Source organism: Strongylocentrotus purpuratus, unplaced genomic scaffold (assembly GCF_000002235.5).
Source record: "Strongylocentrotus purpuratus isolate Spur 01 unplaced genomic scaffold, Spur_5.0 spur5_scaffold_9, whole genome shotgun sequence".
In the NCBI taxonomy this organism is placed as follows: Eukaryota; Metazoa; Echinodermata; class Echinoidea; order Camarodonta; family Strongylocentrotidae; genus Strongylocentrotus; species Strongylocentrotus purpuratus.
Window position 1 is genome coordinate 21,392,777 of NW_022145615.1, and position 16,389 is coordinate 21,409,165.

General features: G+C 39.2%; 1 protein-coding gene and 2 long non-coding RNA genes across 3 annotated transcripts in view; 2 read left to right on the top strand and 1 right to left on the bottom strand.

Annotated features, from left to right (window-relative positions):
- Positions 1–2,215: 2,215 nt before the first annotated feature.
- Positions 2,216–16,389, top strand: part of LOC582941 (zinc finger protein 608) — a 39,473-nt gene continuing 25,299 nt past the window's right edge. The window contains exon 1 of the mRNA XM_030976284.1: positions 2,216–3,517. Within this exon, the coding sequence (XP_030832144.1) occupies positions 2,660–3,517 (858 nt within the window). The 5' untranslated portion in view covers positions 2,216–2,659. The remainder of the gene's footprint in view (positions 3,518–16,389) is intronic.
- On the top strand, positions 5,420–8,910 carry LOC115920493. Its single transcript, XR_004062379.1, has 2 exons — positions 5,420–5,651; positions 8,517–8,910. It is a non-coding gene; the product is annotated as an uncharacterized LOC115920493 (long non-coding RNA).
- LOC115920492 lies at positions 5,926–7,404 on the bottom strand. Its single transcript, XR_004062378.1, has 2 exons — positions 6,525–7,404; positions 5,926–6,047 (listed from the first exon to the last, which is right to left on the bottom strand). It is a non-coding gene; the product is annotated as an uncharacterized LOC115920492 (long non-coding RNA).

The window sequence follows — 16,389 nt, forward strand, 5'->3', positions numbered from 1 at the left end:
ACCTCGTGTTATTCAAAGAAATTCCATTCAAGTGTGAATCCTTCTTTAATCTGAGCAAAACATAAACATTCCGCTGGAGATCCCAGGCTTCAGAACATGATAGCCGTGATCACATTGGGAGGAAATGGCGCATTAGCCCGTTTACGTTTGGACGGGTGTCGCGTCGTCGCTAACACAGCCCAAGCCTTAGTCATTTCTGGTCTTAGTCAGACGATAGCACGACAAAGAAATGTACATCGTCAGTCGAGACAGAATGCGACGAGTGTTGACACCCTCTCGGCCTCTATTTCATGTTCATATCTCAAATATCAACTACCCACCCATATTGTTCAGGGCTATTTCTAGATATGTCAGACATCGGGCAAATTGTATTACTGAGGGGGAGGTTGAAACTGTTGTTTATAAAGTACTTTGTGTTCACATTTTATTTGGCTATATAGCACTATTTGAGGAAAATCTCCCTTTTTAGCACGTTCCAACCAAGTTAATACACCGAGAGGATTTATTATTAAGTCGTTACGTGAAATGAGATCATTTCAGACTTCTTTTCATCATGTAGGATTACATGAAAGAAATTATCGTTCGTATTTCATCCTTTCTTGTCATTCCTGGAATATATTGCCTTATTAGCTTACCCAAGGAATTTGTTGAGGTGAACATTGTTTTGTTATTTTTCATTTGCGATAAGGGATCAGTTAAACCTTTGAATAAAATCATAAACCCTTTTCAAGGGGATGTTATTTCAATCAACAGGAAAAGGGGGTGTATTATTTTTTCAAAATGCATACTTTGGCCTCGATCTCCATTATCCAAGGGGGTTGCGGTTATAGATCGAGACTCGACAATGGTTCTGAATATCCCGTGAAACCGGGGCCCCTGGGAAGTGCATGCTTGGCAGCCATTCAGGAGTTGAGGTGCTGTGATATACCTCTCACTCGGCCCTGTTTCCTCCTGCGGAACAGGTGCTCTCGTCTGAGCCTAATTCCCTTCTTTCCTGAGCTCTAGCCTGCCTTCATTCTCTCACTCGGAGGCTGCCTGTCTTCACATCTAATCCTCTTCTCATCACCTTACCTGCGCTTTTCATGAATTGAATGAGGCCATCTAAGGAGGCCTAAGGAACTCACTCTTAACCTCTTTGGCGTTATTCTATTGTCGAGCATGACAGCTGTTTAGGACAGAACAGAGACCTAATTTGATAGCCATTTTGTCATTTTGTGAAAGCGCTGTAGACACCTGGGTCATTTCCACAGCGAGTTCCAAATTGTGGACTGTTTTTGAGAAGGTAATAGCCCCCCTAAGAAATGATGATTTGCCATTTAATTGAACTATAGTAAAGCGACATAAATTCCACTTGGATTCATCCCTGTTAATTACAGGCCAGTAACAATGTGCTATCTTTCTCTTCCGCAGCCTTTTAGACAAGTGTCATTCAGAGCAATCCAATCATTACTTGGATTCAAGCATCACATATATTGTTCCAATATTTGCTTGAATTCCTATTCTCCCTATAAACTCGGGGGATAATAACAGATGCCAATTTGCCCAAGCATGAGAGCAAATAGTCTACCCTTTTCAATGATCCTATTTACTCCTGTTGTGTTGGCTTGTGAGAAAATAGTGTGTATTTTACCACCAAGGGATTAGCTTTAGCCTTGCTGTTGAAAAGATCATCAAGAAAAGAAACCACTCCTTTGAATCGAATTCGTCATTTTTACATGATTCTCATTTTCTACCTTCCCCTTGCCTTTTATTGTGAGAGGAATAATGGAGCATTCCAATCGGTGTGTTGTGATTACTGAAAGGAGTCAAAACTGTTTGACAATGGCGAGCTGTTTAGATCTTGCAGCTTGATTTCCAGCAGTCTGCGATTGTCTGGCAATGAACACAGGGCCTCCTTGCCAGCGAAGGTCAGTCAAGGTGACTGTACTAGTCACATACAACCTGGCAAGGCGCTTCTAGTCTTGATAAACCAGACTGTGGATAGATTAGCTTGTGCGCTTGGTGGAAGCATGCATGTCTTGGGTTTGGAATCTTAGACTAGGAGCTTGTCTGACAAGACAGTAATCGGATTACCTGAATTGTTTGTGCAAAGAATGATGAGCGTTGCCCTTTAAAGAGGCGATTAGGGAGAATAATGGGGGAGTTATTTTTTCATGGGGGATTGAAAGTGGGATAGTGGGTCTCTGGGTGAGCCTACCTCCTACCTGTGTGAGAAAGCAAATAGAGAACCACTCACACAAGAGGAAATTTCACCTGTCAACCATAATGCCTGTACAGGAGTGTGTGTGTGTTTGAAGGGAATATTTCCACCCCTTTTGACCAAAGAAGGTGCTGGGTTGTTGATGGTAATGTGGTATTTCAACCCTCTTTGTTCATTTCTGTGTTTTGCAGGTGCAGTGACTCGTTTGGATTTCTATACTCTGGATCACTCTACAAGTTCTTGGAGCCCATGGTGTTGGATATGTGCAAGTGATACGGCAATCGGATCCTGGCGTTTTTGTGCGGCGACCCGAGTTTTGGCTGCGTGATCGCTGTTCATGCTGTTCAGCCCAGATGTGATCATTACTGGCCCTGCTGAAGAAGGTGCCACGGTGCGGCTTTTTGTCGCACTCCACCCGAGAGCTTACTCCAGCAGGCATCCAAGCCCGAGTGTCACAAGATGGACAGTAGCCACACTCGGGAGGATACCAATGCACCAAGTTACGACAGCAGCGACGAGTGGGAGATAGGATTAGGTAATCTCATCATAGACCTGGATGCTGACCTTGAGAAAGACGGCCACCATGATGGCCCTCCCGCGCATCTCGAAGCCAGCCCCATGAAGGTCGGCAAGATGAAGATCAAACGCAAAGTGAGCAGCAGTGCCACCAAAGGCGAAGGGGTGTCCCCGATCACCGTTCGCAAGGACTCGAATGCAAGCACGGGATCCTCGTCCACGATGGACGACGCATCCAGCGCTTATGCCTCCCCGGATCGGTCGGGGCGGGCCGAAGACCAGATTGGAAAACCGATAAAGAGCGTGGTTGCGCCACCCAGCAACCAAAGTGGAAGTAGTAGCAATAGTTGTGGCCCTAAGATGGAAGTGAATCCCGGTATGAAGCTTGATAAGCTTGTCCCGAACCTCGCAATAAAACCAATGACACCCATGACAAGCATGACACCCATGACTACCATCAGCAACGTATTGCAGCTAAAGACTCCCAGTCCCAGCACTAACCTCCTCATCCCCTCCCCCGCGCCCGCTACCACCGCCACGCCCCCTCCAGCCGCCCCTCCAGCCGCCCCTCCGGCCAGACCAAGCTCCCTGCACCTTCCTGGAGAAGGGGGCAAGCAACAGAAGACTCCTAAGAGCCCTGGTGAGGAGGCGGGAGAAGGGGAGGAGGCTGCCAGTAAGAAGATAAAGATAGAGAAGCCTGATTGTAAGGTAGATGGTGCAGCGGGGAAGAGGAGTGGAGGAGAAGCCAGCTGTAGTACAAGTGGAAGGAAACATGGAGGCAAGAAGGCCAAGATTGATAAGGTAATAACTTCATTCCTTTTACATTTTGCATCTGCCATTTTTTGTCCATTTCTTGCTCTCTTCACCATTTCCCTTTATTATTCACCCAATTGGTTCTTTTCTTTTTCTTCTTTAGATTTCCTTTCTCTATCTTGATCCCTCTCTCTCTTTAAACTTCTTTCTTGATATTACCTTCTGTCTACATTTATTTTTATTTTCTTCCCATCCCCTTTTTGTTGTTGCTGTTTCTGTTTCATATCATCTGCTGAAAATCAGAAGGGTGTTTGGTATATGACCTAACGTCCCTCTAGTTCCTAGCCGACAATATATTCTACTACTATTAAACTAACCTTCATTTTGTAAGTTAGTGTATCTGTTATTAATGAAGTAATATTTAGTCCTTTGTTAGAAAATGGCAATCGCCACAATGCATTCAGATGGCCTTGTTCATTTTCATGAATTTAAAATGTAGAAGAGAATGAAATGTTCGGAGCTAATCTGCACTGGAATACAGCCACATCAAAGAAGTCCTAGAGTTGGTGTTTTTTGTGGAATCAAATATCATGCCCGCAGTGTGTAAAAACCTGCCCGCATTAGGCGCATTACTTGCAAAACCGTCCAGGGATCGTGTTCACCACACCACCATTCAATTCAGGTTCAATTTTTATGGCAGTCAAGTGCACTTGAGTTTCATTCCACGTTTCTTGTTCAGAGTGCCTGATTAGGTTCACCCCACAACGTCCCACGTTACTTCAATCCGAAGAATGTGATAATAGACCACATAATCACTCGTGATGGGCCTTCTGCTTATCGCCGCCTCGCACCCATTTCTTCCCGAGCTGCCGTCTCCCAAGTCCTCCCAAGTCGCATGATCCGCCGCAGTGGATGAAAGATAATCATTTCTAATTTCCTTCCTCCTTTTGCTGATGGGTCAATTTACGGTGCTTTGAGAGAGAGCGAGAGGTTGGGAGAGAGAGACGGACAAAGAGAGATTGAGAGAGACTGGGAGAGAGAGAGAGAGTGAGAGAGAGAGAGAGAGAGAGAGAGAGAGAGAGGAATAGAGAAGCGTCCATGGAGGTACGAAAGGGCAGTGAAGCATTTTCATTACTTTTTGGCAAGTTCTGATTTTGCTCTTGCCCTCCATGTCCATCTTCATCCAATAATATTTCAAGGGTTTTAGTGGTGATGGGTGAAAGTTGTTTTTCCTGATTCATAAAAAATGATGTTCATTGAAATCAATCCTCTGTATTTCCATGTAAGTGGTTTTCCCAACCCACCTCTTTAATTCTCTGACTCCTTTATTGAATTGAAGTTGTTTTATAATATTGGCTGGACTCCGAGAATTGACTTTCTCAAGTGCCAAAATGAAATTGATAGGACTCAGCCTAGTATATTTTTAAGTATCGCGAAAGCTCAACAAGAATAAATATTGGAGAAAAAAAAACCTTCAGGAGTTTTTCTCCCATGCTAAATAGCGTATTATAAGTTGTTTGCTGATCAAATATTCCTTGCCTTCAGCTGGGCGAGGGATCAAGGTTTAGAAGATGTGTCACCCTGTGTAAGCTTACCCTAAATCTAGGGGTCATCCAGAGGGGGAGATTGCTACTCATTTCCTCTGATGGTTGAGTGCCAGTAAAAGTTGCTTTTAACCCTAACTTTAACTTTGGCAGGCGGACTGTGACATCAGTTTAGCCATGCAGTAAAATTCTGCCTTGTTTTTAGAAAAGGTTTTGGACTTTTGGTTAATAGGTCATGGATCAGAGAGGATTACGTTTACTGTTTATTCTAAAAATATTATAGGTTTCATATAGAAATGTCTATCTTGGACAATCAAACTATTAAAAACTATTAAAGAAATTTATGCTTCAATTCAGTGGCCTTTATAGACAGGTTTCACTGTATAACTGTTACACATGCTTCCTATGCCTGCGCCGGTTCAATTAATTAAGATTAGTAAACACGGAGATCCATTTAAAATACAAAAGTCTGAAACATATATTTTGTGCCAATGATAATTCCAAAGAGGTATTTATTAATATTCAGTGTCAAAGGTACACCGATAATAAACTCCCAGTGTGACAACTGGCATTTCGATTTCAAACAAACAATTCTTACAAAAACAGCTACATGCAAAGCTTTACAATATGTTGTACAGGTATACAATAAATGCTAGAAAAGGAGCAACCTCTTGACAGAATGGAAATTCTTTTAGGTAATCCTCAGGCGTCCGCTGGTGGCTTTTTCACTGTCTTGTTACTCTTAATGTTATATGCTCTGTGTTGTCATTCCTATTTTGTTCATACATGTACCTGGAAATCAAATAAATTTCAAATTTCAAATTTCAAAGTAAACTACACTGTACATTAGAAAAAACATCAAAGAATAGAAGAAAAGAATGTTCATATAAAGTACAAATGATAAAACACAAGTCGTTCGTCAGTAAGCACTAAATACATCGATCAGGCGGAGAGCGTTGCCTGAACAACGACAGCAGTCCCAACTCTTGTCCCGAGGGAAATGGAAGTGGAACCATGGTGGAACCATGGTGGAACTGTTAAGAAACAAAATCAAGGCAGGTCTTAAAAAGCTGAGACATAGTAACTTCTGGGGGAAGTTACATCACACGTCTATCTGCCTTGAAGTCTAAACTTGCTCTCCTACTTAATCAATAATAATTCTTCTTTATATGGAACACAGTAATTCAACAAGAGTATTTATCGTCTTACAAGTAGTTAGTGGGCTATCACTAAACTATCTAATCAAAAGTATTTTACAATGACTGAAATATCTATAAATAGGTCTGGCTTGTGGAAAGTGATATCTTAATTCATACACAGTCACAACCATCTTGTATCAAGAGTTAATGGATAAACACATGAAAATATAACAATGGGTTTTCCAACGTAAGGAGAATCACACTAAACAGTATCGTACAATTCATTCAAATTGCATGAGGATCTTATAATTTCTCTATAATTTACTAGAATAAAACATGAATATACTTTTAGGAAGGTGGGTGTTCGCTTACCTGTTAAGAAACAAAATCAAGGCAGGTCTTAAAAAGCTGAGACATAGTAACTTCTGGGGGAAGTTACATCACACGTCTATCTGCCTTGAAGTCTAAACTTGCTCTCAACGAGAAAGCCAATCTTTCTTCCAAACCAGGCAAACAACCCCACTATTCCCTATCCCCAAGACAAAGGGGTACCAGTAAGTGTATCCACTGGTCATTCATGATTTATGTACTCTACGAATAAAGGAAGTGGTCTGGGTTTAAGACATAAACAAGGCCTATAGAATAGGGGTCTTTTTGTTCCCATCTATTTGTTTCACCAGTAGCATATACCAGAGAGGTGATCTTAATAGAACCATAGTTTAAAGGTACACTTTAAATAGGGGTTCAACAATTTAAAGTAATATAAGCTTACTCAAAAATAGAATATAGGTTTACTCAAAAAAATAGAATATACCTTAATAAACAGGGTCTGACACTCTCCCCTCCTAGAATCATGGCGTCCCGACATCTTTAATTACAAGTCAATACAATGATAAATTTCCGCAGACTTCAGAGGACAGAGAGAGATTAACCAATCTCATACTTTCCTACCTAGATGGCAAGATGTAATTCTCTGTAGATGACCTCAACATTGGGTGCACCTCTTCGGTCAAACACCGCATCCAGCCGAATGATTCCTCCTTCCACTATGCTTCATTCTTGGGTAGAATGAGCTTCACCCGAAAGGTGGTGGCAGTTAAGGATTTCATTGGTTTGGTGCTATAGTACTTATGAAAAAACTTGTAAAATAAAAATAACTAGTGCCAGCGTTGTCGTCTCTGACTGAACGCAAACCTAATTGTCAGTGTGAAAGTGCAGATGGGCCTCGATGTACCCAACAATGTATGGAACTTCTGATTTCACCTGCACCAAACACGAACAGGTCGTCATGGATTCCAAGTGACAGTGCGCTAACTTTTTGTGATAACAATAAGCAGATATGCATGTCAATTGGGATCGACCTAGTGTCCATAAGGCACTCATAGGGCACACACTCCGTCAACCTCAGCCCAGACAGTGAATTGGGTACCCACTAGTGCGGCTGGAGATTTATCAGATGTGGCCCGATGAGATGGCTTCGTCTGCAAACTCATAATTGCAGATCGCCTTATGGAACTCTTCTTAGGTTTATCTTTGGCCACCTGTTCGGCCAGAAACTTCACTAGCTCTGCCTTAAACTTAGGGTTAGAGTCAGACATTTTTTTTAAAAGATTATAAAGCTAAACTATCCAAAAACAGGGTTAACAAAATAGTTTAAGATATTAAGGTGCCTAAATATACTATTTATAACACCAATCAGGATTAAAAAACGTGCTAATTATTATATAAAAAACAAAAATAATTATAAGATGAGAATATTGATATAGTAAAATAGAAACCACAGTAACAACTAAGCTGGACAAGCTACCCCTTGTTTACTGTTACGCCTGTCAGTAGTAGGGCTGCTACTGATTTGACCTGAACAACAGCAACAAAAATTGATTAGGTCACACTTCAAATTATTAAGACCACTTTCAAATATACGCTATGTCCAACTTAGTGTTTTACAAGTTGTGGCAATCAACACAACAACAATCATACACAGAATATTGTTAATCTCGATCTTCTAAGCAAGGAGAGATACTTAATTAAAAGCAATGAAAAAGGTATTTTCCTTTTGGGAAAAACAACTAATATTTTCCAAGAAAATTTAACATCCGGGCAGTGCCTCCATTTGTTACACAGGCTTCCTATGCCTGCACCGGTTCAATTAATTAAGATTAGTAAACACGGAGATCCATTTAAAATACAAAAGTCTGAAACATATATTTTGTGCCAATGATAATTCCAAAGAGGTATTTATTAATATTCAGTGTCAAAGGTACACCGATAATAAACTCCCAGTGTGACAACTGGCATTTCGATTTCAAACAAACAATTCTTACAAAAACAGCTACATGCAAAGCTTTACAATATGTTGTACAGGTATACAATAAATGCTAGAAAAGGAGCAAAGTAAACTACACTGTACATTAGAAAAAACATCAAAGAATAGAAGAAAAGAATGTTCATATAAAGTACAAATGATAAAACACAAGTCGTTCGTCAGTAAGCACTAAATACATCGATCAGGCGGAGAGCGTTGCCTGAACAACGACAGCAGTCCCAACTCTTGTCCCGAGGGAAATGGAAGTGGAACCATGGTGGAACCATGGTGGAACTGTTAAGAAACAAAATCAAGGCAGGTCTTAAAAAGCTGAGACATAGTAACTTCTGGGGGAAGTTACATCACACGTCTATCTGCCTTGAAGTCTAAACTTGCTCTCCTACTTAATCAATAATAATTCTTCTTTATATGGAACACAGTAATTCAACAAGAGTATTTATCGTCTTACAAGTAGTTAGTGGGCTATCACTAAACTATCTAATCAAAAGTATTTTACAATGACTGAAATATCTATAAATAGGTCTGGCTTGTGGAAAGTGATATCTTAATTCATACACAGTCACAACCATCTTGTATCAAGAGTTAATGGATAAACACATGAAAATATAACAATGGGTTTTCCAACGTAAGGAGAATCACACTAAACAGTATCGTACAATTCATTCAAATTGCATGAGGATCTTATAATTTCTCTATAATTTACTAGAATAAAACATGAATATACTTTTAGGAAAGTGGGTGTTCGCTCACACTTGTTCCGAAACAAAATCAAGGCAGGTCTTAAAAAGCTGAGACATAGTAACTTCTGGGGGAAGTTACATCACACGTCTATCTGCCTTGAAGTCTAAACTTGCTCTCAACGAGAAAGCCAATCTTTCTTCCAAACCAGGCAAACAACCCCACTATTCCCTATCCCCAAGACAAAGGGGTACCAGTAAGTGTATCCACTGGTCATTCATGATTTATGTACTCTACGAATAAAGGAAGTGGTCTGGGTTTAAGACATAAACAAGGCCTATAGAATAGGGGTCTTTTTGTTCCCATCTATTTGTTTCACCAGTAGCATATACCAGAGAGGTGATCTTAATAGAACCATAGTTTAAAGGTACACTTTAAATAGGGGTTCAACAATTTAAAGTAATATAAGCTTACTCAAAAATAGAATATAGGTTTACTCAAAAAAATAGAATATACCTTAATAAACAGGGTCTGACATAACCTTTGGATATTGTGTTTCTTAATGCACATGTATTAATAATGATAATAAATAATAATATTCCGCTTTTATATAGTGCTTAATACATAATGTCTCTAAGCGCTTACAGATATATCATTACCCTGGGCCAGCGGATTCAGGCTTGCACGCACTCAATGTGTGTATATTCTCCACTCCCTGGGGAGCATTCCAGCCAGGCGTCACAATGAAACCGAGGTGGCAGATCAAACATTATTTATTATTGAGTACCGAAGAGTGATGTCACAATAGGAACGGATAAACATGGTGACCAAACAGAGGATGCAATGATTTGGATGATTGATTAAAAGGGTCATTAAATAGTTGAGGGATTTGTTTATGATGTCACTCTGTGTGCCCTCACCACTCCTTTGTCAATCCACAAACAATTGAGTTACATCCCCTAGGCAGGGATCGTTGTTTGATCCTCAAAAGATTCAGCATTCATTCAGACACGTCAGAATTCATTGTATACCTGTAGCTAGCTATATAGTAATTGCTACTTCATCTTTTTCTTGTCTGAATGGGGCATGCATAAAGAAACGTCAAATAACAAAAAAATTGTACAGCAAAATTCACATTTAAGATACATATAGTTTCGAACAACAGCTCCATGAGTATTGGGTTTCGGTTTTAGTCTGAATGTTGTATCATCATATGAAAATCTTATAAAAACTGGATGAGTTTATCATGATCATCATTATGATGGTTGACTAGCTGTCATAACATCGTACCACTTCAAAACTAGGTACTTTATTTTATAGGGACTGCATGTCTTTATACAATGTTCTTATTCAGTGTGAACACTTCATGATTCTTTACAATTACACAATACTTAGTGTTGTATAAACTTTCCGTGTTCTGAAAGGGCCAAATGAGAGCAAATGCTAACGCTTTAATGGATGAATACGCACAGCTTATTGCTTCTAAGGTCTTTCTCTTTGTAGTAGGATGTTTTTGCCAAAATTTTCATTTAAGGCTTGAGTAACCGGAGGTGGGATTTGAAAGATATACATCTGTGAGATTTCAATGACACCGTGAAACATTTAATTGTTGGATTTGGGGATTTGCAGTGCAGGCAATTACGTTTCCTAGGGTTGAATGCTGAGGTGTGAATGGTTGTTTATCAGCAGGAAATCTTACTTCCAGTTTTTTGTTATCGATGTTTTTCGGTGATTAGAATTGGAATCAATTGAGGATGATTTTGAAGCAGTTAAGGCCTGAAGGCTGCAGTATTTATGTTCATCTGATTATCAAGTGAGTCCCTAGATTTCTCTATATTTGTTACAAAAAAACGACAGCAGCAAACAAGCCATCAAACGAAAGCTGATATGTCTCATTAAATTTTCAAATTAAATAATTCGTCCTTGTTTTCACAATGTGACGGTAGTGAGGAAAATCGTAACGCAAAGTGAATGCAATTTTTTTTCACTACCGTCACTTCATGAAAACAGCGACGAATTGTTACTCTTGATGCAACACAGAACATTTTCTGTAAGAAATGCCTGAAATTCATTTCACATGCAACATAAGCCAAGAAACCATTAACCAATTATTTTCAGATTCTATACCTGAGACGTTTCTGCAATTTATTTTTGGACCGGGGCTCTGCATTTTTAAACCTCCCTCCCTTCCCAGTCATTTCCTTAGATATGAATTCATTCCATGTCTTTCATTCGTTCATCTCTGTCTTCCGTGCTTTTCTGTCTTTCATCATGCCAGCATGAATTGCGGTTCTTCTGGAGCCAGCTGTTTCGCACACATCTCGGGACCTTGCCCATCGATCTACCAACTGGACAAGTTCAGTTTAGTCTTGGGATTGAAACCGCTTTTCATCACTTTAAAATTGATCGCCACACATTTGGATAAAGGCCTACCCATGGACTCACTTGTAGTCTGCCAACTAACGAATACATATTTAGCCCTAGATTTTAAAATTGTTGTAAATCAAACAAACAATTTTTACTAAATGAGATGTTTGACTGAGGGTAGTAGGGAAGAAATTTGTTTTTGATTTATTGTAAAGTTGTAAAATCCATATGCTATGTAAAATACTTCTTATTGTTTGGGGGACAGCTCTAGAATTTTGTTAGCTTCAAATGTGCCTTTTTATTATCTGACAACATAATTGTAGCCTCATTGATATTGCATCGAAGAGAAAGATATTTCATTTATTCTCCTGATTCAATGGACAGTTCCTCTTGATTCTCTTTATAATCTGTCAGTCATAAACATTTTCAGGGCATGGAATATAATATTTAAAAAAATGAAGATTGATCAATGTCAGCTGCGAACAAACACGGTCGCCTTTGATACTGTGCCCACTCTTGATCATGACAAGCCTTACAGCTGTCTGATTAAAAGACTAATCCTCCATTCCCCCTCTTTTCTTTCCCAGTTCCGAGGGGGGATCCGAGTGTGGGTTGTCAGGTCAAATTTCCTGCCTGGTTTACCGCATTCAGGCGGTATTTCCTACCTGAGCCTGTTTTTCTCCCTATTTCTTATTTACGCCTCATCACTCTCCGAACCCCCTGGTCAGAACCACTACTTGCTTTTTCTCATTGATTTTGATAATGAACCATGCAAAAGTGTAATGTTTACGACCGATAGAAACCTGGTGCGAAAGTCTGACGAAGGTTGTTTCGAGAAGAAACAGTGTTTGCATGCCTGTACATGCATGTGGCTCATGGGCATGTTCAACTTTTGAGCGGACACCTTTTTGTCAGGGTATGTGCGACTAATTACCTTTAACGAGCATGACTAATCAATTCAGACCGGACGATGTTGTGTTGCAAATTGGGTTTGATGTGTTTCGGGGGAGACAACCTTTCAATTGGTGATTTTGCCCATGCATGTGATACCTAATTTACAAAGGAGTCACCGATCCTGCTAATGTTTATTCTCCTTTCAATCCAACTTGGCAACCCCCCAATTACAAATCATTATCATGTCCACAACTACCAGGAAAAGTGTCTTGTTGTTGTATGATACATGTAGTAGAGCTAATATTATTCCAAGGAAGACTATAATATTGACAATGATAAGGTTTCATTTTCTCTTTACACTTGGAGAGTGGGAGGACGAGAGATTAGAATCCTTTCTGAAAGATGTAATTTAGATCAAATGAGAGGTTTATGGATCATTGTGCTTGTGACGAGTGAGTGGGATGAAGGTAGTAGTGGTGGTGGTTTTGAGAAGATCATCATACTCGGCTTTCATCACTTTATCCCCCATGCCTACGTCTGCCACCACCGCAGCGATGCCACATCAGCAGTAGAGCTTACCTGAGATAGGGAATGTCTTTGCTGCATCCACACTGCAGCTAATATCTAGAAAAATAACTTCTGGACAAAAAACTTCTGGAAAAATAACTGCTAGAACCATGATTTTATGAATAAAGCCAAGTAAAATTGTTCCTAGTTTCTCAGCTTTTTTTTTTTTTTTTTAATGAGGTGGGCCCATGTTATTTGATATTTTGTTTGTGTATATATATATATGAATAAAGCCAAGTAAAATTGTTCCTAGTTTCTCAGCTTTTTTTTTTTTTTTTTTTTTTAATGAGGTGGGCCCATGTTATTTGATATTTTGTTTGTGTGTATATATATATATATATATATATATATATATATATATAGAAATGATATGGGGCCAGTTTCAGATCAAATTTCATTAAATTCAAATTTTATTGGTACAGAGACTAAAAATTTGGAGAAATTGCTTTATAATCATGAGTTTTGCTGACCCCGTTGTCGAGATGTCCTTAAACTGTTATTTGATTTCTGAACGAAAATTAAAAATTAAAAAACAATTTAGGTGGGCCGAAGAAAGGAAGGAAGGATGTGCATTTGGGAGTCTATTTATGAAATTGCCAAAATTGACTCTACGTGGTCCAAATCCAATCTTCCAGAGAATACAGTTCGGGAAGATACCGACGACGCTATAGTGTGAACCGACCGATGTCTTGATTTCAGTCTCCGTCAACATCTCCCAGATAGTGATGCTCTGATTAAACCGTGAGGGAATAATTAAGAGGGTCTGTTTTTCCCACTCGCTCATGTTTTTGAATCAGATTCGCTTCTAGCTCTCGATCCCCACTCTTCCAGCTGCCCCATGTGGAATTGGGGAAAAAGCCAGTAATAAACACTTCCCATGCAAATGGGTGATTTTGCGAAGCTTTGGATTTCACTGTAGTCGTACACGACTCTACTCTACTAGTGTAAAAATTGTAGAAGACTGTTTAGAAACTGTAGAAAAGCAGAATATACATTTGAGACAGACATGTATCAAATAACTTGCTTCGTGGCAGCTATTCTAAGCATGCAATTCTCTTCAATTGCTCTCAAATTAATCCCTTTGAATCGTTCCTTACTCTTCAATTTCTTTAATTTATCCAAGAAGAGGATTAAATGTATGTGTATTTACATTAATTCTGTGATTGCCTATGTGTGACAATTTCTTTTTAGAAATTTAGAGGGGGAAAACACCTAAAAACAAGTCATCCCCTCCAATTTCCTTGTATTTTTTCACTCTGAAAATGACCTTTTGCCTGTTTTGAAATGTCTTTAGTTGGTAATACATCACCAAGTGACAAGTTAGCCTAAAGCAAGAAGAAGAGTAGTTATTCGTTTAGTGGTTACTTGAAGACGGCCGGGACAGGAAGAAAAAAACATCGCCAGGAATTAGAATTTTTTTTAAAGGATGAAAAAAGTATATTTACAGATGACCTTTAGAATCATTGTATACCTCCCATTTTAAAGAGAGACAAATAATAATGGAAAATTTATGTCGATTATTGTATTATTAATGTAGAGTCAGTATTATGGTTTTAGCAAGAGAAGTACATTGCACGCCATTAGCCCCTCATGACCTCTGTAAGATGGTAATGTTCTAATTTATTACATTGTATAATGGTTTTTTTAATGTACCACATCAATTAAAAAATTAATTACTTTTTACTCTTGGGTTGGTTCACACTTGAATGCTATCAGTTTCATGTTTTGACTACATATTTTTATTTTGCACTCAAGCGTAAAAGGATATCATCAAGTAGTCGCATAAGCATACCAGCATATATGATGCATATTTTATTGCAGTGTGAAATTATAAGCCTGTAACAAAGGGAGGGGAATTGGTGCCATTAAAGGATGTTGTTGGGCGTTTATGCTCTTTTGGATAGTTGGGGATCTTTTTTTTTTGCATCACATCTTTTGCAACGTTTGGTTTGAGCTCCAAACAAATGATGACTCATGTGCAAACGCTGCCAAGGGAGGATTTATTCATGATACCAAATTATTCAAGCCCCTGCGTATTAACAAGCGTTCATGTATTTGAGTTGAAATCACCACCCCACGGCCCATGCTGTCAGTATTGCATTAATAGTTTAAAGCAACTAGTGCTATGCGATAGTTGAAGACTGGAATATTATTTTACATACATGAATATTTGCCTACGGGACTGAGACAAGATTCTATGACCGCTCAAATGCCACAACTATTTCCCATGGTGAGAATAATCTATCATGGCCTACGTGTCGTACCCAAGAAGTCGACGCTGTAGGGGACTGCTTTAACATTTGCACCACAGGCAGGCAAGTGAGTGCGTGGAAGTATCAAATTAGCCTGCTTATTTTACAGATCATGATGCAAACAAATTTCAACTCGTTCGCCGCGTTGCAACGAGAGACATGAACCGGTGCCATTTGGCAGACCTCTCTTGTAGCGATCGTGAACAGAGCTCTTTGAGAGATCATGAAACAGTCTCTTAATTTGATGTTTCACAGCAGCTGAACAGTCCCACATTTCTAAAGTGTCGCAGTGTGTGATTAATGTGCTTTAATTCAGACCCGTTAGTTGATGCTGGCTCATAATTTGACCTTTGTTTTTGATTGGCAGTGTGCTTCCTTTTTAACAAGGAGAATTTCCGACAATTTCCTTCATCACTCCCTGTGGAGACGCTCTCAGAATCCATCCTCTTTTGAGGTTAAAAATATGATATTTTGAAAATGCGTAAATAGTGACCAATCTCCAATTATTTTGATGATATATTTAGAGCGATTGCTTAAGAAGAAAAAAAGGTCATGTTTTGATCTTTACATGTTTGTCTCATAATCTGCACAGAGAGGAAACTGAAATAGCATCAATTAGGAGGTTGTTTAATATTTTATTGGGGACAATAAAAACATACTCATGGGAAAATGTCTCCTGAATTTTCCTTTGTGGCGAAACATTCTGTAGTTGTTTGGAATATGAAAAAGGCCCCAGGAGACAAATAAATTAAACGGTTCTTCAGATTTCCGCATGATATGAAACTTCATGTTGCACTCAGGACATTATTTAATTACACCATCAATATCACAATTAATAACAATGGAAAAAGTCCTCAATAAGTGTGATCATAACCAAACCGAAAGAATGAGGAAAAAAAAGATGGCACTTCCCTGCTCAATTTGGGACTTCCCTTCTCTGTTACATCTGTTTATTGACAAAACATGTAAAAGGATATTTAAGCGGTTTACCTAGCAGCCCATTTAACTTCTTGTTTCAAATTAAAGATATAATTACATCAGCACGTGGGCTTTATGGCAGAGGAAACCGATGGAATAGGGAAGGAAATGTTTTCTGTCCTGGTTGGTTTCACGAAAAACCGCTCGGCGTAGATCTGACACCGGCTTGTCGTAT